The 26,860-nt window shown below is 40.0% G+C and overlaps 1 protein-coding gene across 1 annotated transcript in view; it reads right to left on the reverse strand.

Moving 5' to 3' along the window:
- LOC111147659 (serum/glucocorticoid regulated kinase 1) overlaps positions 1 to 26,860 on the reverse strand; it is a 109,564-nt gene that overhangs the window by 62,583 nt on the left and 20,121 nt on the right. The window contains exon 2 of the mRNA XM_022503858.1: positions 4,090 to 4,305. Coding sequence (XP_022359566.1) covers positions 4,090 to 4,305 — 216 coding nt within the window. The remainder of the gene's footprint in view (positions 1 to 4,089; positions 4,306 to 26,860) is intronic.

Here is a 26,860-nt window from a genome sequence, read left to right on the forward strand (position 1 = left end):
ATTATAAATTAAAATGTTTGTGTGTGTATGTTTTCCTGTCATTTAGAGCAGGAAGGAGGGAGGACATTATACCGTCAGGCTGCCATCTTAAACCAATCCTATGCTTTCCTTCATTCTAGATTTCCTTCCTTATCCCTACTCTAAAATAGACCTTTCTCTTTTCCTTTCAGCTTGGTTGATCTTGATGTTGAAGATGCTGTGAGAGATGGTACAGAACAAAGTCTGTAAATATGTTTAGTCAACATGTACCCAATGAAAAGCTACTTCGGTCTCCATTTCTTTATGGCCCAAAAGTTGATTTCAGACCGAAATGCTACAACTTGAGTTCCACCAGTACTCAGTAGTAATTATTCAGCTTACATAGCTCAGTGTTATCATCTTTCCATCTCATTTCCATAAAGCTCTGTTTAATTTGTAAACAGTCCATTTTAGACAGCACTACTAGTGACATCACAATATTGGTATTCATTTGGGTGATTTATTGGCAATACATATATCCTAACATCTTCCATGGGAGAAATACGTTTAAAGGCCCCTAACTAGACTATTGGCAAAGCCTGGCACAAAGTAACTGCAATATAACTCTTACCAAGTTCTGGCCATTGAAAGTTGCATTTATAATATACTATTTTTTGAATTATTATTTTTGAGAGAGAGAGGGCACACAGATGAGTTGCAGGGGAAGGGCAGAGAGAGAGGGAGAGGATCTTAAGCAGGCCCCACACTCAGTGTGGAGCCCCATGGGGGGCTCGATCCCACAATCCTGAGATCATGACCTGAGCCAAAATCAGGAGTCAGATGCTTAACTGCTTAACCGACTGAGCCACCCAGGTGCCCCTAGAATGTACTATTTTTAAAGTCAGAACCCACCCCTCCCCCATATTCTTAAAGAACTAGTATTCTATTTGTGCTCTTATTTTATTTTGAAACATTCTTAGCTCATTTTCTATGTTTTATCTTTTATGCCAGGTACAGAGTTTATTTTCATTTAAAGATCAATTCCAACTATAGGATTTCAGACTAAAAAGAGGTTTAGAGTTAATTGGATTAGGCTTTTCATATGTTTGAGAGGTTATGTGACTTGCTCAAGTTCATATATTGACTTTGTGGCAGAGCTGGCATCAGAATGTGGGTTGCCTGACTCCAGCACACTTTTTATACATAAGTTTATACTTACAAAATGTTTTAAAAATCCCTCATCCTCAAATTACTAAAAAACCCCAGGAAAGACCAGATGGCAAGCATGAATAATCTTGATTTTCATAGGAGGGAACACTGAAAGGAAAGGATGAATTAATGACTTACTTAAAATTATCCACATCAGGGGCGCCTGGGTGGCTCAGTGGGTTAAAGCCTCTGCTTTCGGCTCAGGTCATCATCCCAGTGTCCTGGGATCGAGCCCCACATCGGGCTCTCTGCTCAGCAGGAGCCTGCTCCCCTCCCCCCACCTTCCTCTCTGCCTACTTGTGATCTCTGTCAAATAAATAAATAAAATCGTAAAAATTATCCACATCAGATGTTGTCAGAGGAAGAACTTAAGAGTCTTTACTATGAGGGGCGCCTGGGTGGCTCAGCGAGTTAAAGCCTCTGCCTTCGGCTCAGGTCATGATCTCAGGGTCCTGGGATCAAGCCCCGCATCGGGCTCTCTGCTCCGCCGCGGGGAGTCTGCTTCCTCCTCTCTCTGACTGCCTCTCTGCCTACTTGTAATTTCTATCTGTCAAATAAATAAATAAAATTTAAAAGAAAAAAGAGTCTTTACTACGAGCCCTGTGTATCTAACAGCCTCTCCATCTTCTTCTCATCATGTAAGGCCACTTCCTAAAAAGACAGAGGTACCTTCTCAAGGAACTATCTCATGGTTTCATTCAGATAAGAACACAAAATATAAGTTCATTGTTAAATTGTTAACACATCAAAAGTCTTCTTGATTCGTGGTGACCTTAAGAAAAAAACTTAGCAAAGTCAGCGGCAGTTATCCATTGTAAATCAGTGAATGATTCACCTATTATTTCAGATAAAGTAAAAGGATGAATCATAGTGTTGCCTTAAATTCCTTCCAGCTCTTTGTTTATTGTTTCTTCTTATATGGAATTCCAATTATTCATTAATCTATCCCTAGCTCCTAACAAATGGGGCATATACCAGGCCCTCAAGTAAACAGTTAGTACTAGGCCTTTGTGCTCTGTGTAGGATTTCTAGAGCCCTCTTTCTACCTCTAAGTTATGAATAGTTCTTTAGACTCTGAGGAGTTGGCAAATTCTTTTAGACTCTAAGAGTCTGAAAACTAAGGCTGCTGGACCAGCCACATGTTTTTGTAAATAAAAACTTTTATTTGAACACAGTCAGGCCCATTCATTTGTATATTATCTATGGCTGCTTTCCCTACAGGGCAGAGCTGAACAGAAATGACAGCGACTAAATGTCCTGCAAAGCCTAAGATATTTACTATCTGGCCCTTTGCAGAAAAAGTTTGCCAATCCTTGCATTTAGAATCTATTTATTGCATTTTATGGTCAACCTGGAGTTGAGTCAGTGTCTAGCTAAACAACAAATGTGCCATGACAAATGTTCATAGATCAGCAAAGTGTTAACTTAGTCATGGAAGTCTAATTTAGTGTTACAGATTCATAGGCTTAGCTACTATGAAGATCAGCATAAGTAATAATGATTTCTATTTGCATGGCACTTTCTAGGTTATGATATAATTTATATGTGTTATCTCATTTGATCTTTCCAATAACCTTAGAAAGTAGGCAGGAAAAAGACTCAGAGACATCACATATCCTAGAGTTGAACTCAGATTCAAGCATTTTTAACAGCTGAAATTATTCTTTTACCTCTGGAAAACATTTCCTTCAGGGAAAAAAAAAAAAGCAGGAAGGAGTTATTAACATTTATCATCTTATAATGCACTGTTCTAAAATAATGTATCAGTAGATGATTTGCAATTAATCGTACTTTGTAATAACATGTTCTGTCTTCCTAATTTGTGGTTTTATGTCAATAAGATGATAATAAAAATAACATAAGCATTTAATCTAAGGGTTTAAAAAGTCAAAATAAATATAAGCTTCACTGAGTTGTACGTGAAAAATACAATCTTAAATTTTTGAAATCTTAAAACCTGCAAGGTAACTCAGTTATTTGGCTTTCTTAGATTTACAAAATTGAAAAACAAAAAAACAAAACTCTTGGCAGAATAGGAAAAGAATAAGTCTTAGGGAAAAATATGAGTATATATAAAAAATATGAGTACTACCCATGGGAAAAATAGTGAAATATGGGTTGATATGGTGCTCTCCTGTGGGTCAAATCATATTGAGATAAATATTTCAGTGAAAGCTATAAACTCGTCAATGAGGGTTACAATATATTTTTTGCATGGAAGTCAGAATCATACAGTATACTGTATGATTCCAACTATATTCCAACTCTGGAAAAGGCAAAACTGTGAAGAGTAAAAAGATCAATGGTTGCCAGGGTGTGGGAGAGATGAACAGGAGGAGTACAGGGGATTTTTAGGTCAGTGAAACTGCTCTATATGATACTCTAATAATGGATACATGTCATTATAAATTTGTCCAAACTTAACACCAACAGCAAACCCTAATGGAAACTATGGTCTTGGCTGATGATATGTCGACATAGGTTCATCAATTGGCATAAATATACCACTCTGGGGAGGGGTCTTGGGGGTGGAGGAGGCTGTACTTTCGTGGGGGCAGGGAGTACATGGGAAATCTTTATATCTTACATTTAATTTTGCTGTGGAACTAAAACTTTTCCAATAAATAAAGGCTATTTAAAAAAAAAGTACTGGGTGGTTGGGTGGCCCTGTCAGTTGAGTGTCTGACTCTTGATTTCAGCTCTAGTCATGATCTCAGGGTTGTGGGATCAAGCCCCACATTGAGCTCCATGCTGGGTGTGGAGCCTGCTTGAGGTTCTCCCTCTTCCCCTTCCCAAATTGAGTACAGTGGGCTAGAAAATGTCATATTCAGTATTTTCTTCAGAAGCTTCATACATATGTATTAAATATGCTTGGCCTAGAATCCTTTCAGGATAATGGATCCAGAACAAAAATGAACTTACTTCACACCCGGACTGAGTTTCCCATGAACATGACTCCTTCTCCTGAGGGAGAACACCTCTTTGGAAAGCATGGTCTCCCAGGCATGTTGGACACAAGGCAGACTCAAAATCTGGCTCCCCTGGAGGGATGTGCATGACTGAGGGGCCTGTGTACTTCAAGCTGGGACTCTGATGCTTGTCCACACTGACCATTGGGCTCTTGATCCATCTTCGTACCTACAACACACAAAAGAAGAAAATGCATTTTACCTCCTGTGATGTTTAACGGGACTCCAGTGGGAAATTTGGTGGAGGGATACTCATGAAAGGAGAGTTCAGTCTAATGACTTCTCCATCTTTCAAGTCTTAATACAATCCAAATGGGTCAATTAGGACCAATCACTTCTTAGGCATGTGTGGTTTTTGGCTGGTTATTTCATCTCATTGAGTCTGTCTCCCCATCTGGTGATGATTGGGATAATAATATTTCCTTCCAGGTTGTCATGAAGATTTTACAGTGTTTTTCAATGTCCAGTTGTTTTGCCTGGCACATAGTGTTTGAGTACATGATGGCTATTTTACTTTTACTCTTACTATTATGATAAAGCTGACAGAATGATTCACAAATGTCTTAGACAAATTGCTAGCCATTCTTACTGGAGGAAACACTAACCTATGATTGCTAGCTTAAGACCCAATTGCTGCTAAATGAATGGACATATATCTCACTAATGCAAAAAACTTGATTATAAAAGAAGTTGCTTCTGGTTAAGAAATTATTTCACAGTTGTTTTTAAAATTTGAAAACTTACCACTTGTCTTCTTTACATGTAGAATTCCTATAAGGCACAGAGAATATAGAAAGCTTTTCTAATATGAAAAGGGATATTGTTTCTATAGCACTTTAAATATAAAAGGAATTGTTGTAAATGTTTGACATAGGTTGTCTTGCTTAATCCTCAGAACAATTTTTACTATTACTAATTCCATTCTACAGATGGGAAAACAAAGGCACAGAGAGCTGAAGCAAATTTCCCCAAGACACAATGCTGGTATTGAGCAAAGTCACCTTGAATCCAAATCTATTCCTTTATGAGAATAGAATTTTAACAAGCATTACAGCACTGTAAGATTTGTGGTCACTGAATGCTTGAAATGTATCTTGGTTTAATATGTGTCTTCCATTATCTTTGAAATTCCTGAGGATTTAGCCCAACTGGTGAAATCAGCATATACCAAAAGAACAAAGAAATGAAATGACAGTATTGAATTATAGTTAGTAATGTTACAATTAAATATTTTAAGGATAGACTGAGAAGAAACTAAAATTGCAATAGCAAAAAAAGAATTAAGAAATTTGGTGGAAAATTATGCTACCACTAAAATTAAATATAAAGACTCTGGTAATATGGAAAATGCTTAGAACATAATTATATGAAAAAAAAAAAGGCCAAATACAGAATTGTTCAGTCACTATAATTACAATATAAAAATGTATGTTCTACCTACAGATAAAACAAGAAAGTTAACAGGCAAAATAAAAACTGTTATATTCATTGTTATATGCATTGATTAAAGATGTTTTAGTTTTCCTTCTTTTTACAGTGTAATTTTTGAAAGAACAATGTCTTAAAGTTTATAAGAATCTCAAACAGTTAAAATTCTCATATTTCTTTCTTTGGTTACATATGTGTCTTTTAATTGCTTTATTTATACATACTCTTTTCAATAGCCATTTATCTTTTTGGGTTTACCACCCTAATAAATATGTTAATATTTGGGTGGTATCCTTGAGTATTTCTTGCACTCCAAGGTCCCATTAACATATTAGTAAGTATCTTCAAAGTGTTTATTTGATTCATTAATGAAAGTCTAAATGAAACTCTAAAAGTTTGAAACTATGATAGAATCTATCTTCCTGATGTTAGGACTAAATGTGTTTTTCATCAATCTAAAAAGTACTAAATTTCATTAGAGATGGAAAATGGTTTGTAGTACTCTTATTCAGAGGGTTTTGAGTTTGAAGTCTGGTGACCATTCTTGACTAGTTGCCAACCTTGTTTTAAATTCAATCTTTTATTCTGGCTTACTTTCAATGTCTCTTTTGCCAAGTAAATTTAACTTTGGGGTTTCTGTGAATAGAATTTTAAGGAGATTTATCTTCAAATGAGTTTATATGGCCTGACTGATTAAGAATTTTAGTATATTGAAATGTATATCTTAAATTTATGGACAACTTTATTTAGAGTAAATCTTATATAATACTGTCTTACAATTATTCAATTTATAATGGAAGAATGTCCCTGTGACTGAATCTAAGCTTTCATTACATTATAGAAAAAACAAACTGGTTTTATCAAAGGAAGAGAATTTAGAGACATTATATCTCAATTCAAAGTACACACTGATCTATAAACTTAATTGATTTGTTGTATATTAGAAATCACTGGGACTAAGAATCACATAGAGAATTGTCATTTCATTTGATGCCCAGCTAAGAATTACCCAAAAGAGCTCAGATTACCTTGAGCATATGCTGTCAAATAACCAACAGATATCTTTATAGAATTTCAGAGTTGGAAGATACCCAAAGATATTAGTAATTTGCCCAAAGATACACTGTAAATTATTATGTGGTCAAAACTATACCTAATGGTTTAAGCAATTCATTGAACCAATTTCTACCAGGGTAGAAGTTGGCAAACTCAATGTCTTCAGAGGCTGGCAGGAACAGGAAATGTGTAAAGGCCTAAGACCAGCATATGAACATAGGGAGTGGTAAGGACTATGGCAAACTGGGAGTGCAATTAAATTTAAAAACAAAACAAATAAACAACCCCTCCCCCAAGCAAACAAATAAACAAGATTGTGAAAAAAAACCCTAGTCAAATAGACCTCACACCTTTAAGGGTCACAATTTAACTCCTGAAGTTACTCCTTTTTTAAAAATATTTTGTTTATTTATTTTGAGGGAGAGCGAGAGTGCATGAGCTGGGGTAGGGACAGAGGCAGAGGGAGAGAGAGAATTTCAAGCAGATTCCTGTGCTGAGCACCAAGCCTGATGCTGGACTCCATCCCACAACTGAGAGACCAGGACCTAAGCTGAAATCAAGAGTTGGATACCCACCAACTGAGCCACCAAGATGCCACCTCCTTAAGTTATTCTACCAGGTAGAAATAAGTATGAAGTACAATTCCATGAAGTAGAAATAAAATGATTCAATATCTTCTAACTTTTTCTTTTCTTTTCTTTTTTTTTTAAAGACTTTATTTATTTGAGAGACAGCCAGAGAGAGAAAAGCAGCAGGGGGAGGGGCAGAGGGAGAGAAAGAAGCAGACTTACTGCTGAGCAGGGAGCCCTACATGGGGCTTGATCCCAGGACCCAAGGACCATGACTTGAGCCGAAGACAGGTGCTTAACTGACTGAGCCACCCAGGAGCCCATCTTCTAACTTTCTCAAAAACAATCTAATGTTCTCAACATTTTAACTTTCATTCATTCATTCCTCGTTCTTTTTTTTTTAATTTCATTTCATTCATAAAGATTCATAAAATGAATAAGTGAATTATAATATGTAAGAGGGTAAATAAAGCAGAGAAGATTGATAAGGATCATTGGGGGTGGGAGGGCCTAAGAAGGCAGGAAGCCTTTCAGTAAAGACTTCAGAGGTGCTAAGGCTCTAGGACATCAAAGTGAGCTATCAAATAGGCACTTAGACCATCAAGTCTGAATTTTCAGAGGAAAGATTCAAGCTGCAAACAAGAATTGGAGACTTGAAACAAATAGCCATATTCTACCGAAGTCTTTTGGGGGAAAAAACCCAATGACTTGGCTGGATCTAGGTATTAAGCTCATATTTCTGTAAGATAAGGGGCTCTGATTATTAGAATTTATTCCACTTAAACTTACTGAAATATGTGATTTACCCAAGTCTTCTGAGAGTAGGAATGTGTTTTGTGCCTTAACACATTCCAGAAGGACAAGGTGTTGGTGTGGGTGATATTTAATTAGAAAGGCCCAGGGTTCCGAATAACCTTCAACAAATTAACCCATTCTGAGTCTTTTTTTTTTTTTTAAAGATTTTATTTATTTATTTGACAGACAGAGATCACAAGTAGGCAGAGAGGCAGGCAGAGAGAGAGAGAGGAGGAAGCAGGCTCCCTGCAGAGCAGAGAGCCCGATGTGGGGCTCGATCCCAGGACACTGGGATCATGACCTGAGCCGAAGGCAGAGGCTTTAACCCACTGAGCCACCCAGGTGCCCCTAACCCATTCTGAGTCTTAAGGACATGGGAACATGATACTGCCTCTCTCTCTCCACAGAGAATGTGGCAAGGGAAATTTAGAAATATTCCATTTTTCCAGAAGCACCAGGGAGAAAGATGTTCCAAAAAGAGATACAGTGATCCTTTTTGTGGGACGGTTGCTGGCATTCATGACCTGCTATAGATCTTGAAATGCTTTATCTCCTTCTGCTGGGTCCTTATTCTGACTTCAACATGTTCCTTCCCCGCTACTCCTTTACGCATTTTGTTGGCTTTATAGCCTCCCATGTGGTTTATACAGGCCCGGTTAAGGACTGGGTTTATGATGTTTACTCCATCTCCGGAGAGTGGCTGGGTGGTGAGTGAAGCGCAGGGCTCCCCCTCAGGCCTTGGCGTCCAGCAAGGTGCCCTCCAAAACCGGTGAGTGGAGCACCACTGCCTCTGCCCCTGAGGGGGTTGGAGCTACAACAGGCCTGTTGTGTCCCCTCAGGCTCTGCCGGAGGGAGTAGCTGCCTGTGAGTGGCTTTGGGAGCTCCTCAGAGACCAGTCACAATGGTTTTGGGAAGGCTGTGGCAGCTGTGTGTGTGAGAGAAGTGAATGCCCGGATGTGAGCCGCTGCCCTGACTCCTCGGCCATCTGGGCCCTGGTTTTATTCCGAGCTACTCAGCAACCATTGGTGGAGAGCCTTGTAAACAAACATAAACCAGGGTGAGACATCCTCCTCACCCTGAACAAATGCAGAATTCCCTTACTCGGGTTTTATAGGAGGAGCCTGTTCTCCCAACTGCAATCGACGATTTTTCAGAAGCCATTACTTCTCCAGACATCGGGGGTGAAAGAGTACGGCCCTGCCACTTACCCATAGGGCTCCTCTTACTGAACAGCGTTTGCATAAAATCTTAATCCAATTTCTTTGTTAAATCCAGTCTGCCCTGGTTTTATTAATTTCTTTATTCGAAAAAAAAATGATATCCAAAAGCAATAATCCCGCAGACTAGAAAATTGCCAGATGTGATTAAATAGATTGGCCAGCTTCTAGGGATTTTCCACTTGTGGTTTTTTTTTTTTTTCCTCTTATGTAATAGTAAACAGATATTACTTTTAATTTAAAATGGTTTAGCTGGTTATGATATCAGCTGATGCAGAAAACTTACAGTGTTCAGGTGCTTATTTGTGAACTCATAGTAATGCTCGTCTCATCATTCCTTTTGTTTTCTGGGAGTGAAGAGCTGTGCTTTCCTTAAAATCCAAGTGACCTTGACGTTGGACACAACTCTGCAATTTCCAGGGGGCATGTGTTTTTATTAGAGAAAACTGACTTTGTTTATATGATGCCACAATTACTTTCAATTCAGATATAGCAACTGAGTTTTCTAGTGGGAATTATTTGGATAATTCAATTGGCTATAAAAAGGGACCTCCACACCTCCTTCTTTTCCAGAAGGTGTCTGCTGGTGGGTTGGTTATGACCTTAATGTAAGTCAGGAGAAGGCTCCTGGAAGCAAATCCCTCTCACACATTGGTGCCTGAGGGGGCTTCACAGCATGGCTCTTAAAATATAACAGTGATATGATATAAGGTCAGTGGTAGTAATCTGATTTATTCACCCTAGCTATATGGGTCATCACATAGTTTTCTTTCCTCTGAATATCTGTAGTGTTTATTATTTACTTACATGAAAACTTACAACTTTTTTTTAAAAGATTTTATTTATTTGAGAGAGAAACAGAACAGGAGAAAGAGAACAGAAAAAGAGAGAGAACAGGGGAGGGGGGGAGAGAAAATAGGAGGGGGGAGCAGAGGGGGGATCCTGTTGCAGGGCTCGATCCCAGGACCCCATGATCATGACTTGAGCAGAAGGTAGAAGCTTAACCGAGTGAGCCACTCAGGCGCCTCAAACCTTGGAACTTTTATGCTCACTGGTTGTTATTATGCCTATGTCATCTTTCCAACTGGACCATAAGGGTAAGAACAGCTTCTAGGCTTTTTTTAATTCTCCAGAGGCTGGCATATGGTCTTACAAACAGTAGGCAATAAAAATAGGAATCGCTTGCTTATTTTTGACAACCATATTCATTTATAGTTCTTAACATGCTTTGTTACCATCCTCTATCAAGGTGATAAATACGCTCTGTGTAACTATTTCTCTCGCACAGTAGTACCTCCCCAGGCCAGGCACCCTGAGAAGACTGAGTGCCTTTTGGAATTCCCCATCCTCCTGTGCCATTTGCCTTTGGGATTTCCCAGTCCTCTCCTCTCAGCATTGACCAATGCACTTACATCCTGTTCTGGATTCTCTGTCTAATCTGGTGTTTCCCCACGCCAGGGGAGGGGGTGGGCGGCCAGGGGGACCGGGAGAAGAGGAAGGAAAGAGAGGACACACACAGCTCCATCCTTCTCCATGACGCTGCTGAGCTGGGCAGTACCCAGGGCTCCCTCTCCTCATACAGCTGCCAGCCGGCTCCCCTCCCACCCCAGCAAGTTCTCAGAGAATTCAACACCAAACAAGGCCTTTGCCCTGTACTTCCAGCTCCACAAATATAAAATCCTCTTCTTCCTCTGCCCCACTGAGGCACTCACTAGACCCTACCCCATCAAGCTGTAAATAGAAAAAGCTCAGGAAATAAATAAAATCTTAAAAAAAAAAAAAAAAAGAAAAGAAAAAGAAAAAGCTCAGGAATTCAGTGACAGAAAGTTTCCTTTTGAAATAGAAGTAATATTTTTCTTAGTCCCTAAAATATGGGCTGATCCTTTTGGTTTGAATTGGTCTTCCCTGGATTTAGAAAATTAAAAAGAAGAAGAAGGAGGTGGAGGAGGAGGAGGAGGAGGAGGGGGAGGGGGAGGGGGAGGGGGAGGAGGAGGAAAAAAAAAAGAAGCAGGAAGAAGTTATATCAGTTATATCTAAAGTTTTATCAGTTATATCTAAAGGATGGTGTTTGTTATTTCGCTTATGGATTAAAACTGAAGCTTGGAATATGGTGATGCTTAGGCTGACCTCTGGGGAAGAAAGAGCGGCCTGTCCACGGCTCATTCACCAGAGTTTTGGAAACTTCCCTCCTGGTTCCTCCAAGAAATCCCCTTTTCTAATATTTTTTTACCTCTCCCTCACTTGGCCACTGTCTCTTAGTGCATTCAACACGTTGTTCTTGCAACATCTCTAAAAAAACCTAGCAAACTAAACACAAAACACCCTCCTTTGGGGCACCTGGGTGGCTCAGTGGGTTAAAGCCTCTGCCTTCAGCTCAGGTCATGATCCCAGGGGCCTGGGATTGAGCCCCCACATTTGGCTCTCTGCTCAGCAGGGAGCCTGCTTCCTCCTCTCTCTCTGCCTGCCTCTCTGCCTACTTGTGATCTCTGTCTGTCCAATAAATAAAAATAAAATCTTTAAAAAAACAAAACAAAACAAAACAAAACACCCTCCTTTTACCCACAGACTTCCTTGTTTCAGAAACTTTCTCACCACCACCTGAACTCCTTTCCTTCCCAGCCACGCTTTGTGGGAAAAAACCACCTCACACGACAACTCGGCCCACTGCAGTGCATTCCGTAAACGTTTACAGACGACCTAATATTTGCAGGGACTAAAGCGAAGAACACGAAAAAGAGACTCACCCCACTGAAACAAATGTTCACCAAGATGCCCATAAACCTTCATTGCCCGATCCAATGGACACTTCTCAGGACCTCTCTGACTTGTCTACTGTGCAGCATTTAAAGGTCGTGATCTGTGAGCGAGGGTGCTGGCATTTCAGAGACTTACCCAAGAGCCTGTGGTTTATCTTAATGTAGTAAGTGTATAATGTAGCGAAAAATCGAAAGCATGAGCTCTAGAATAACACTGGTCGGCTGAAAACACCAGAACTATTGCTGCATCTTCCCAGGGCCTTAATATCTATCTCATCAGGGTTTTGTGAAGAGTAAATGAAATGATAAAGGTAAGCCTAGAGCTCAGCACTGGGTGAACATTTGGTTAATATTTGCTGTATAGTTATGGCTCCACATAATGAGAGAGCTTAATACAAAATGCAATGTGAGGAAAAAGAGAGGGGGTTTTTGGTCCACTTGGGAGAAGTCAAGGAAGGCTGTCTGGAGGAAGTAAGGTTAAGCTGAGTCTTTTTTTTTTTTTTTTTAAGATTTTATTTTATTTTGTTTTTTTTTTAATTTGACAGAGAGAGAGAGAGATCACAAGTAGGCAGAGTGACAGGCAGAGAGAGAGAGAGAGGAGGAAGCGGGCTCCCCGCTGAGCAGAGACCACCCCCCGGTTGTGGGGCTCGATCCCAGGACCCTGAGATTATGACCTGAGCCGAAGGCAGAGGCTTAACCCACTGAGCCACCCAGGCGCCCCTAAACTGAGTCTTGAAGGTTGAGTTCAAGGAAGCCAGGTGAGTGAAAATGGAAAAGCTATTTCCAGCAGAGAGGATGACAGAAGCCAAAATATGGAGGCAAGGATCTGCACAGAATGTGTAGAAAATGAGCCCAAAGAGAAGAGGCAGGAACTGAAGCTGGACAGAAAGATTGGGGTGTGAAGCAAAAAGTGATCCCTGAAGTGTTGTAAGCTGGAGAGTCGGATTGTCAGATGTGTCTTCAATTCGGTGTGAAGGATGGATATGAGATGGTCAAGAACACAAGAGCTGGATGAGTCAGGAGTTGGTTACAAAAGAAATGATGAGGGCCAAGCCAGAATAGTAGCAATGCGAGTGGAGAGGAGAGATGAATCATCAAATTTATCTACCATTTAGTTCTCAAGTCTATATCCTTTTCCTGGATTCTGAAAGCTGTCTCCTAAATGGACTTGCCCCATAAATCTGTTCTTATTGGGACCAGAGCATCTTTCTAAACACAAAGGTTGATCTCATCTCTGCTTTAAATTGTTCAGTGATTCCCCATCACCAGCACAATGACTTTCAAACCTGTTTGGTCAAGACTGATGTACCATAAGAAATCCCTGTTCTCATAGACATTTATAATAGAGAGATATGCAACTGAGACAACTGGTACCACCCCTAAATTTACCCTTTTTGCAGGAAAGGCACTCACATTTTCTATTTTACTCTAGTGCTTCAAAATGTTGATTACAACCCAGTGAGTTGATTTCATGACCCACTAATAAGTGGCACACGAATGGAAAAACATCTAAATGGTAAAATCTACATTCCTTGGCCTTGGATACCAAGTCCCCTAGGGTCTGAATTCTCATCTCCCATTATGTCCTCCATGAATCCAGACCTTCCGTCATATTGTTTGATTTGTGGTTGTCTTAAAGACTGCTCTCCTAAGTCTTTGATTGTGTACAGGCTCTTCCTCTGATCCAACTTGTCCGTCTGGGTAGTCCTGCTAAGAGTCACATACTGAGGACACTTTCCCATTGTCTGACTTCTCACTGCTTCTTGATTCATTTTGGTGTTTACTTGTTTAAATGGGAACACACACGCATTTATTCTGCTTTACTTATCTTTCCCCCTATTAGAATGTGTGTTTCACATGACCAAGACATTATTTTCTCTCTTATATTCATTAATAGGACATTCACAAAGTTTATTTTGTGTGTTCCCTCTTCTTAGCTTATCCCCTCCAAACTTCCCATCTGCCTTCACTCTGAGTTGAAGCTTCCATGGAAAGAGACTCATTATTATATTCCCAGAGGTTAGCACAGCTCCCAGCGTATAGTAAATGATGAAGAAATATTTTTTGATTGGTTTAAAGCCAGTTACTATTCAAGGCACAGAAAATAAAAAAAATAAGAGGCAGTTGTTCTTAAGAATCAACCAGGGAATCAGCTGTTATAAAACAGTGTTAAAGCTAGTGTGAGTTTATCACTGGGACAAGCAGGATAAGGCTGTGATGGGGAGGCTCTGATGGGGATGAGTTTGGGATAGAGAGAATAGCGGCTTACAAATGGCTGTTAAAATTTATGAATTTTATTTTCAAGCTCTGTATGACCTGGATAAGGGTCAGGAAAGGCTGAATGGAGCATGAAAAAAGTCAGGGCTTAGAGGTTTGGGTTCAGGTAGGATGAATAGGAGGTCACCGGGCAGACTCAGGAGGGTACACTGGGAGGGGGTTATCCCCATATATAATATAGAGTGGAAGCACCTTTATGCCTCCCTGCTGGACCTATACAGCATTGTCCTTCAAAGACCATCTTTCCTTTCTTCCATTTTCCCCACTCCATCCCCCTCAATCTAATCTAGTGTCAGAGGTTTATTATTTCATATAGCTGTTAGACGCCTTCATATTCTGGGTATATTATGAACTTAACCTATTTTTTTTTTTTAAAGATTTTATTTATTTATTTGACAGAGAGAAATCACAAGTAGGCAGAGAGGCAGGCAGAGAGAGAGGAGGAAGCAGGCTCCCTGCTGAGCAGAAAGCCCGATGTGGGGCTTGAACCCAGGACCTGGGATCATGACCTGAGCCGAAGGCAGCGGCTTAACCCACTGAGCCACCCAGGCGCCCCTGAACTTAACCTATTTTTATGGTTAAGGATAGCGTCAGGTATGGCACACGAAAGGTTACTAAACAGCAAATATAATATTGTTTTCATATTATTCTGAGGTTGAGCAGTCAGTTTACAAGTGATTTGTATTTCCCTACAATTAACGAAAAGAAATACATGTAAGATACAAAAATGACTTTCTACAGGAATGGACAATGAACTAAATTAAGAGAACTGGATTCTAGTCCTGGCTTTGTGACTACCTTGAGGAAGTCATGCAAACCACTGAACTTTACTGTCTTCAGCTGTAAAATGCAGGCTGGGAGCAAGAAAGCCTTGCAGTCCTTTCTAACTGTGTCACAGGTTCAAGGCTATTTTCTCACAGGAGTTCCAGCAAGTAACATTGCTTTCCCCAAGACATCTCCCTGCCTGGCATTCCTGTCACTTTCTACAGTAACCTTGTATTCCCTCCGTTAAAGATACTGAAAAAAAAAAAAACAACAACAACAAAAAGAAAAACCATAAGGCTTTTAAAATAATCTTACAGTCTTAAGGACAGTTGCTAGAAAATCCATTTAAATAGCAATAATAAAGACTGAATCAAGTCTCATTACTTGAACTGTGTACATTACTTAATTAAATTCGAAATGCTAAATGAAAGGAGAGATGGTTCACAACATCCATAATGGGGGCTCATTGCTAGTCCCTGCTCTTTCTGTTCCTTTGTTGAGTCTTGTTACAAGAGAAGCACACAGCACACTCAGTTTCATTTTTATGCAAAAGCAATTTTCCTCTAAATGATGCTTGTGGTGTATTGGTAATGGCTTCTATTTTTTTCTCACTTCATGTTTTATAAAGAAAATGGTAAGGTTTCATTGTTCTCTGAAAACAAGAAGAGAGCCAGCTAATAAATAGATATTTACTAAGGACCTACCATGTCCAAAAATTGTGTGTGGTTCTGAAAAAGTGGAGAATGAATTGTAGATGTTTGGTGATCCTATGGAAATTGCTAAAACTGGGAAACTCACTCTGACCTCAGGACAACTGAGAGAGAGGAAAATCACTGTGAATATGAGTCCATGTAAGTGGAGGAGGAAAAAACAAGATATTTTTCAGGACAGATGCATTTCTGTGGCATGTAAATAATAAGAGTAATAATAATAAAAAGACTAATGATGGACCTAAAGGGTCAGAATCAAAGAAAAATCCCAGCAACATTGTCCCTGGTGATCCCACCCCCTCCTGAAATAGCGTCATGTGTCAATGGGTATTAATACTGATAAATGTGAGCTGACTTGTTAAAGGGAAAAAAAAAAAAAAGGAGGGGTGCCTAAGTGGCTCAGGAGGTTAAGAGCTGCCTTTGGCTCAGGTCATGATTCTGGGGTCTTGGGAGTGAGCCCCACGTTTAGCGGGGAGTCTGCTTCTCCCTCTCACCCTGCTGCTCCCCCTGCTTGTGCTGTCAAATAAAGAAATAAAATCTTAAAAAACAGAAAAAAGAAAAAAAAAGAAATGAATGTATAATCCAGAAATATGCACTTAAGGCATTCATTACTGTGGTCCTCATGAAACCCCAAAAGAAAAGAGAAAACCCTTGGCTTTGTCAGGAGAGCTTCATATATATATAACATTTTATATGTTCATTTACAACATTTACATGGTTGATAGAAACTTCTTATCATCATGCTGTGCCAGTCTTTTACTGGCATAAAACCAACACTCAAGCAAGTCAGATATTGAGGTTATAAAATACCTCTCCACCTCCACTTTCTTATTTGGGAACTACTCATTTCAAAGGTTCTGATTTGGGGGACCTACCAAGGACAGTTTATTGTTGCCTGAATAGGAGAGATTTGTGATTCAGGCAGATGGTGATAAAATCCCATGCCTCTGGCCATGGTGACTGCTCCAAGGGTTGGCATGTGACCCAAACACAGCCAATCAGAATCTTTCTACACTATCTTTTTTTTTTTTTTTTTTCATCCTGAAGCTTGGAGGTAGAATCTTCTGTTTCCTTTTGGATTGCAAGCTCTAGGGATGCTCCCTGAGGAAGTACCAGCAGCACATGTCTTGTCCTGTGGAGAGAACAGTCTGAGATAACACTCTACCTGGTGACAGGCAGAGATACATTTGCACCCGGATTCCAGCAAGTGTGCATTTTTTAATACAGACCATAGTGGAGTTAGATGCAAGGCATTAAATTACACAGAAGAGAAAGTGGCTATAGATGGACAGTAGGTAGATATAATAATTCAAAATATTTTACAAGCTGAAGAGCAGGGACACAGAGCATGAATGCGGTTGTAGGTCCCAGGCAGCTCCCGTAAGGCCCCTACTGTCCCAAGCTTCACATCTTTGCTGGCTGGATGGTGGGGAGTGCTTAAAGAGTCCTGGGCTAGGGAGAACAGCAGGGTTGGTCAGAGGGAGGGGACACTCACAGGGCACTGGACAGTGGTATTTATGGACACTTCTAGAAATATTTTAGTCTTTCAAAATCAGGATGGCTTACTGTGCATTCTAACTGAAGCTCAGCCCTGGTTTGGGGAAAGAGGAGATGGTATTGGAGCTGCTTTTTGTGGAAATGGTGGCTTAGACTGTGAGATAGATGGCACATGGCTGTAAGAGCTGTCAAATTGCTTGAATTCAAGCTGTTCTTACAGTTTTGGATCCTGTGGTCTCTGTTGACATCCTAAATTGATGATGACCAAGATTTCATTTCTTTCCTCAATCCAGCTGTCCCTGAGCACTCTACCAAGTGCCAGCAGGTATTTAAAAAAAAAATCATTTGTCCATAGCCAGGGTGAAATAAAATAAGCAGCTATATTTCATTTAAAAAAACAACAACATGGGCGCCTGGGTAGCTCAGTGAGTTAAGCCTCTGCCTTCGGCTCGGGTCATGATCTCAGGGTCCTGGGATCAAGCCCCACATCGGGCTCTCTGCTCTACAGGGAGCCTGCTTCCTCCTCTCTCTCTCTCTGCCTGCCTCTCTGCCTACTTGTAATCTCTGTCTGTTCAAATAAATAAATAAAATCTTAAAAAAAAATAAAAACAACATTAACAACAACAGGGCAAATGTTCTGAGTGTAAGGGAAAAACGAATCCGAACTAATAAAAAAATAGGGAAGAATTTTCCAAAAACGTGTAATAAAATTTCTTGAATGTGTTTTAGTAGGTACTTTGGCTGATAAATCCATGAAAACAAAACAAAAACAGAGTATTAATGACAATGAGGGACTTAACTCCAGGTCTGTCTCTCTCTAGTGAACCGAATATTAAGGAAATGCTGTTGGTTGAAAGAAGAACTGGTTAGCAGACAACTGGCCACTAGTACACTTTCTTGCCCCATAGGGAATGTTTTTTGGAGCCCAAGAGTCACAGTCCACATGGTCATTAAACACAAGCACAAAGCCTACTCATTTCCCTTCTTTCTTTTGTCCCTTTCCAATCCACCTTACACTTTGCTGTTCCATCCACTTTCCCCAAACCGGGTTTTGATTATGTTAATTCCCTGCTTAATGCCCTCAATGGCTCTTGGCAGTCAACTGAATACCGGCCAAGCCCCTTTGTGTAGCATTTTCCCTGGATTCTCCATATGCTCTGGCCCTCGCACAATTTATAATCCTGTTCCCCACAACTCACCTACCTTTGTGCCAGATGCCAGCCAAAACAGATTATTTGTTTTTTCCCTAACAAATCCTACCTCTTTTGAGCTTCTGGCTGTTCATGTGTTCTTGTCAACAGAGATGCCTTTTATTCCTTTGTTCATCTCAGTTTTGAGGCCAAGTCTTACCCAAATTTGAAATCTTGGCTCTGAAAACATCTTAACAAATGCTCATTATAACTCCATGAAGTATCTTTCTCCTTGGAACCCCATTCTTTTTTTTTTTTTTTTTTTTTGGAAACCCCATTCTAACTTCAAACTTCTCATGTTTTGAATCTATCATGTTATATAGCACCATGATTCAGGCACTCTTTAATGACTCTAGCCAGTATTTATTTTCATGGATGATTATCATGAGGTATATTCCCCTCTTGGAGTCAAGGGAAATGCAGAAGAATTTCTTTTCTTTCCTTTTTTTTTTTTTTTGCCATAATGTCATGCTAGAAGGATTAGGAAGAAATAACTCACAACACATACATAAAATAAGAAGTCTTCATCTATACCCTGAGAATTCCCTTGGGCGTTCAGTCATAAAATGAATTCCTTTGCCACCACTGCTACTATTCCTTTTTCTCAGGGAGGCTACGAGACCTCAAGGGCTGCAGTAAAAGTCCTGACATGTCTTTGGACCAATGCTTTCCATAGCACTTACTTGCTTTTGACATTTCTTTGACTTGGGTGATGGCCAATGATTCACTTATAATTTCCTCTCCTGGTGCTTCTTGCCTTTCCATCCGTTGGAGTTTTGCCTCTCTGATGATATCAGGCTTTAATATTCTCACTTGTTACTCTTCTTAAAAAATCCCTGGTCTCCTTATAGCTCTTGCCTGCTTAGTCATTTTCCCTTGAAAATACACAAAACCCAGCATGAGACTGTTTGGGGGGAGGAGTTCTTGGACCATTTTACTGGGAACTTTTGACCTGACTTCATCACATTCCTCTTTTGGATGAAAAGCTTCCAATTTCAATCTTCCAAGTGGCCTTTCCCTGTAGAAAGATATCTGTATCCTGTAAAGTATACTTCCTGTTACCATTTCATTACCTATATCTTATTCATGACTGTCTTGAGGGCACAGAGAAATTCTTAAGTGTTTGTTGAATGAATAGATGGGTAAAGGAATGGAGAGATGTCTTACAATCATGACTCAGCTTCTTAAATTGTGTCCCTTACTAGACTGTAAATGCTTTATAGATAAAGATTTAACTTTTGGCATCTTCGTGTCACTTACCATCCCAAGTAGTGTCTTGCATGGATCAACATCAGCAAAGAATTTGTTGTATTAGTAGTTAAGTGTGCACCTGTCACTCTGTGGGGGTCTAGCAGAGCCAATCTTTGGAGATTTCACAGCCCCATTTCCTGTTCCAGTTTCCTTGAATCTAGATCATACCACGTTTTGAAGGCCCTGATCCAATGTTTTCATCTACTTACTTATTCATAGTTTTAGCTTTTGTCCACTTCGGTGTTTATCTCAGTATCTTAGTACTGTTAAGATGTGATTTCAAGTGTTGTTTCTACCACTTAGATGAATGACTTCAGGCAACTAACTTAAATTCTGAGTGTCTTCTCATCTGTTGAGAGGTAATGATCCTACCTGTCGAACAAGTGGAAAGGATTGGAAAATGAGTCCCTGGTAGTAACAGGAAGGCATGTGAGCTCTAAGTATGTAAAATGAATATACATGTACAGGTACACCTCAGAGACTTTTGTGGGTTCAGCTCTACACGATGGCAATAAAGGGCATGTTGCAATAAAGTGAGCAAAATGAATTTTTTGGGTTGACCAATGCATGTAAAAGTTGTGTTTACACTGCACTATAGCCCTAGTATGAAGCAGCATTATGTCTAAAAAAATGTATATGCCTTTTTAAAAGGTATGCTTTATTGCTAAAACATGCTAACCATTATCTGAGCTTTCAGTCAGTTGTAATCACTTATCACAGTTCACCATAATAAGTATAACAATAATGAAGAAGTTTGAAGTATTGCGAGAATTACCAAAATGTGACACAGAGACAAAAAGTGAGCAAACGCTGTTGGAAAAATGATGCCGAAAGACTTGCTCAACACAGAGTTGGAGCCCCACAAACCTCCAATTTATAAAAAGAAAAGGGGGGGTATCTGAGAAGCACAACACAACAGAGCCTAATAAAAGGAGGAATGTCTGTTATCAGGGTAATAAATTTTGTAATTATTCAGTGTGCTTTTCCAAAATGAAATTGGCTATCAGAAGAGGCAAGAAGTTTTTAGTCACCAGGGTTACTTCAGAGAAAGTTGTAGGCACTTGGCAAGTATGGGCAAAGGGAAGTCAAGATCTTTATGATCTTGTTCATTTCTGACATGCTATAATCCCACATTTAACTTGTACACATGCTAATAAAGTTTAACTATGTTCTTGAGCTTTTTTACATTTGAGCTATGACAGGTCAACTCACTAATTATTTTCCTTCTAATTGTGGAATAGGAGACACTGGCTTGCAAGCCGTTCAAGTAGGAAAAGTCTCAGGGATTTTAGTTTATTGTAAGCCTTCTAGAATAGTCTAATTTTTTTTTTTCTGGACTACTTAAATGAGGTTCTATCATTAGAAACAGGGAGGCCAGAGCAAGAGAGGTGATACACTGCCCTTTGTCCTGTTAAATCAAACCTGGAGTACTGGTTCTAGACTTATTCTTTTGATTTCAGCAGGGGTATTGACAAACTAGGGAACACCCAAATAAGAGTAGATAGAATGGGGAAAGAGATTATGATGATTAGTTCTAGGTATCTATTTGGCTATAATATTTTACCTGGTTATTATTATTTTTTAAAGATTTTATTTACTTATTTGACAAAGAGAGATCACAAGTAAGCAGAGAGGTAGGCAGAGAGAGCAGGGGAAGCAGGCTGCTTGCTGAGCAGAGAGCCTGATGCGGGGTTCGATCCCAGGACCCTGGGACCATGACCTGAGCCGAAGGCAGAAGCTTTAACCCACTGAGCCACCCAGGCGCCCCTTACCTGGTTATTAAATTAAACACTGGTCTATGTGTTGCTGTGAAGGAATTTCATATATGCAATCAAGATCTACAATCAGTTGACTTTAACTGGATGAGTTTATGTTTGATAATCTGGACTGACCTCATCCAATCAGTTGAAAGGCTTTAAGAACAAAACTGAGGTTTCCTCTACAAAGAAGAAATTCTGCTCCAAGATTGCAGTATCAGTCTCTTGGGCTGCCCTATGTATTTCAGACTTGCCATTCCCACAATCACCTGAGCCAAAGCATTGAAATATTTCTATACATGTCTCCTACTGGTTCTGTTTTTCTGGAGAACCTTGACTGATGTAGAGATCAAATAAGAAAGATGGAAATGAAAAGTCAGAAAGGCTGTGACAACAGTTTTCCAGTATTTGAACAGCTATCCTGGGAAAGAGAAGCCAATGTATGAAGGGGACAGCAGGGTGCCTTTGGGCCTCCTGTATGCCAAAAGTTCAATGGCGCCTTCTTTCAAATAAGGCAGCTGCCCTTCAGCAGGTATAGCAAAGAGGAAATCTGACCAGTCTTTCAGCCTCTTAAATGAAGTGCCAAAATAATGCACTTTTTAGTAGTAGGCATTAAATGAGTCCTCTCCTTATAGCTCTTTTATAGCTCTTTAAAATATTATTTGCCCTTAAAACTGTTCTTCCCAGAACTTCACTGTGGCTCATATAAACAATATTTCCACTTTGTGGATCATTGTAACTAAGCCAGAAGCCCCCAGATGCATATTCATTCACTGAGTGAAGCTGGTCACATGGTTTTCATTTTGGAGGAGATAAAGCTGATGCTTTTCTGAAGTCATCCAACCAGATCAGGATTTGGATAAGGCTAGCGAGTTTATAAACTTTGAGCCAGTGGTTTTCTTACCCAGCGAGGCATCATCTCTCAGCCAAATGGCTTGAGCATTGTCCAATTTCCGCCAATTTTTCTGTGTGCTTTTAGCCAGCAAAACAAATTCTATGCTATATAGGCATAGACTCAAGAACTGAGTTCCTAAAAAGGCAAACTTTGAAATGCACAAATGGCATTATCATGTAGAGATGCCTAATGCTACCATCTCCATCTCTCAAAGCTATTGAGTGAATCTCATGGAAATAACTTCAAAGCTAGGAGGTGACTTAAAAATCAGTCGTTGAAACAGATACCCTAAGTGTGTCCTACGTCCCCAATTCTGGATGCCATGATGCGTGCACATGCTCATGGAGGGCTTCTCCCTTGACTTTCACTTTTCCCAATGTACACTTCATGGGATTGTTTGCTATATTTTTTCTACACTTCAGCATCTTTAGCTGAAATATGGGACCAATATAAAATATAATAACAATATAATAATCATCCCTTGCAACTTGGGATGAATGTAATGGATTTCCTCATTTAAAACAAGGTACATTTTAACTCTAATCATTAGTTCTTAGATGGAAATTATGCCTGTTTTAAGTCCCTATGTCTAGTTATCTTGAAGGATATTGTATGTGTTCTGGTACCAGTTAACATAAACATAATCTTGTTTCTGCTTTTTAAAATTTCATTAAATTATATACAATTATATTAATTCAGTAGGGTGTAGACTTTGAAATATTTTAAAAATGTATTTCTAAAAAGGGAAAGGTATTATTTCATATCAATCTGAAGAGAACAAATGAATCTTAGTGGAATAGATTTTTCCAGGTCCTAAAATCTCCATGGTGCTCTTAATTATTTGTTCTTTCTCATTTTCCTGGAAATGGGGACATTTTTTTAAAAGATTTTATTTATTTATTTGACAGACAGAGATCACAAACAAGCAGAGAAGCAGGCAGAGAGTGGGGGGGGGGAGCAGGCTCCCTGCTGAGCAGAGAGCCTGATGCGGGGCTCGATCCCAGGACCCTGAGATCATGACCTGAGCCGAAGGCAGAGGCTTTAACCCACTGAGCCACCCAGGCACCCCAGAAATGGAGAAATTTTTAACAAACATATTTAAGAATTTCCAAAGCTGGTATGCAGTGAAAAAAAATATTTTTAGTTCTTGATTAGAAGAAAAGTTAATTCATTTGGAATTTAAAGTTAATCTGAACTGCAAGTTCAATTGATATTAATTTTCTAGTTAACCTAGGTTTTTGGAAATTATTTCAGAATTCTACCTATAATAGCCTGGCAAAAAAAGTCTATCCTTTTTTTGGTAATTAAATGATCAATTTAGGTTACAGAATACAAACTGGCGAGCAGAAAAATATTAACTCTTCTTTCAAAAGTATACCAAAGGCAATTTTCATAGAGTTTCTTAATTTCCTCCCAAAGACTAGAAGCTTTCTGAGGGAAAAAAAATAGTGATGGTCTTGTTTCTTTTCACAGATCAGCCATTGGAACTGGGGTCACTTGGGTTGCCCTTAGATAAAATTGTGAGTAGGCGATTTGTCTGGGACACAAGGGTAGATATCTGTGACAGCACCTAGGGCTGCCCTAGTCCCCAGCCAAGCCATCAGACTCCACTCCACCATCTGGAGCTCAAGCTTCAACCCCAACCATGACCACAAACTGTGCCCTCCAACACCCTAAGAAGAGTCATCACTGGAAGAGGGCTTGGGGCCATTTGTATGAGAAACCTCAGGTGGGAGCAGGGAGCATGTACTAAAGGTATATGATCTACAGGAAGGCAGTACCCTGGAGAGTATGGGACTGGGCTCCACAGACTTTTCCTCCAGCAAGGGCAGAAGACCAATGGCAAAGGCATTACATAAATGGGGCCCAGAGGGGATCCTCTTGCCCCTGTCCTAGGGTTAGTACCATTGCCAGGACTCCCTCCCACCTCATAGGTGGCCTTCCACTAGGCAGTGATTCTCAAACTTAAGCTTGCATCAGAATCACATGCAGGGGTTGTTAAAACACAGATTTCTGGACCCTCTCTTCCAAGTTTCTGATTCAGTAGTTCTAGGATGGGGACCAGGATTTGCTTTTCTATCAAGTACCCAGGTGAAGCTGATGATGTTATTCCAGGGACCCCACTTAGAGAACCACTGCTCCAGGCCTTGCACAGTTCTTGCTTTTCCCCTCAGTGTCTTTCCCCTCTTCCTTTCAATCAAGGAGGGATTTTGCAGTCCTGATATCCTCATAAGGAAAACACATTTTATGTCCTTCCCATGGGGCCAGATTATTTGCATTTTCTAAAGTGACCATTTACTAGCCTGATTCGCTCATTTGAATGTGTCCCAGCCCTCAAGAAGCCTTTTGGTGCAATCAAGGTCAGGTTAAAGTTAGTGGCCAAATGACAACTCAGTTGCAGTTTCCCCTCAGAGTGTCCCCAGAAATAAATCCAGTTGTTTGTGTGTGGTCTTTAACCTCATCTGGGCCTCCAGCCTGCTTGTGTTTTCCTGGCTCTACACGGCCACCTTTGCTAGTGACTGTCTGGCATCCTTTGCTGGTGATGCATTAGCTACTACCTGTCGATGCTGGCTGGGGAGCCATGAAGGGGCCAATGGTTAGGGTGGAGGAAAACACCTGTCTGCCCAGCTCTCTGTCCCATTCAGCCATCATGAGGGGTCCAAGCGGCGTGATTATTGCTGAGTTGCAAAGCCACTGGGGAATACTGCCCTTCAGTGACATCTCCTTCTCCACCACTCTGCAAACCCATCCCTTAATGTAGGCAGGGAAGCAAATGCTATGCAATCTCTCTAAACTTTACCCTCTGCCATCTCAAGGGTCTGTACCCCCATCTACTCTCCTGTCCTTGTATAGTGCCTTCTTCTTCCTTCAATCCAAACCCAAAAGCACATAGGCATTTCACTTAGTATAAAGAGACCCTTACTGGGTGCTCTAGCTGAGGAGATGGATGGAGATTTCCAGCGTGAGGTTCATCTGGGACATTGTGCTCTGCTATCAATGCAAACCCATATCTTCATACGTTTGAACATTTTTGAAGGCTATTATTTGTTAGGTGCTTGTGGAGGCCCAAAACAAATGTACATTCGAAATGGGAGACAATTAACTTTACTAAAGTCCTGTAGTTTTAAAAAGTGATAGACAAAATATGCTGGGAAACAAATATCAGAAGCAGTGAGTTTGGATCGGCTGAGAAAAAGGAGCTTTTAAAGCATTTGCCTTCCAAAGCAGATCACCCGTTTTATCAGTAATGTTCTTACAAGGAGGATGCCATTGACTTCACCTGATCCAGGATTGACTCTAATGGATAACATGGTCTAAGATGAATCAGGACAAGAGTTTTCTTGGAGTGTCTTCAGACCACACAAGCTGAACACTGGCCGGCAAGAGACAACATCTGACCCAGACTAGAAGGTCGGAGGTTAACAGAGCTCAAGGGATCATTTAGACCGTCCTGACAGCTGGGGAAAATGAATGCCGATTATGTTAAACAGCTTGCCCAAGTTAAAACAGGTATACCCTGGTCATAGTGAAATGATGGCTGGCATTTGGCAGGCTGGGATTTGGATTCTGGCTGGAATACTCCTTGTGACCCTAGTCATGTTACTAACTCCCTGGGCCTCAACTTTCTCCTTTACCAAATGGGAATAGCCTCTAATTGACTGAGCTATTGCAAGGACCAAATAAAATGTGTGACAGTTAACATGCACCTAATTCATCTTAGTTTCTTACTTCCCTCCTTTCATCCAGATTGAGAATTAGAGCCAAGACGTCTTGTGCTTTCTTTTGTGTGCAATCTCTCCTCCACTGGCTAATACGATGGTCTTTTCCCCAATCATCATCATCGTCCCCACTAATCAGGTGCCTATTTTCAGGACAGAATAGTTATTGTGAGCATTAATAAAGACAATGTTTGTAAAAACACTATATTTATACAAATGTACATTATAATTAAAGGCTACACTGATGGGTCATGAGGCGGTCATATTGGTTATCAAATACACTAAAATCCAAATGATTGGTGGAGAGGTTGTTTTGTTTTGCTTTCATTGGATTTTTGGTGCCACATATTATCAATGACTATGTAAAATGTGATCATTTATGAATGATGTGATATCCAACGATACAGAATCTGAGTTTCATGTTTCTCCTCTATTCTAGATTCACAAATGTTTCACAAATGAGCACTCAATAAAGTAAGGACTCTTTTCAGCAAAAATAAAGTCAAATTTCTACCACTGACTCCAACAGACTTGTCCAAATACCATAGAAGCAGCTTTCTGTTGTTGAAGACCTATTGTGTCACAAGCATGTACAATTATCGGCCCTCACACATAACACTTCACAAGGTCAACATCATTACCGTTTTATAGATGAAAAATATTGAGCCTCAAAAAAAGTTGCTAGCTTTGCGTAAAGCCGAACAGCATGTAATATGCAGAATCCTGGTCTGACTCCTTTTAGAATTCTATTCTTTGACCTCCTAACTGCCTCTCCACAGAATGTGCTGGACCTCAGCAACAAATATACAAGCACATTTTTAATCCTAGCATCCATAGCCGCA

The sequence above is a fragment of the Enhydra lutris genome, unplaced genomic scaffold (assembly GCF_002288905.1).
Source record: "Enhydra lutris kenyoni isolate GAN:26980312 unplaced genomic scaffold, ASM228890v2 scaffoldscaffold17, whole genome shotgun sequence".
In the NCBI taxonomy this organism is placed as follows: domain Eukaryota; kingdom Metazoa; phylum Chordata; class Mammalia; order Carnivora; family Mustelidae; genus Enhydra; species Enhydra lutris.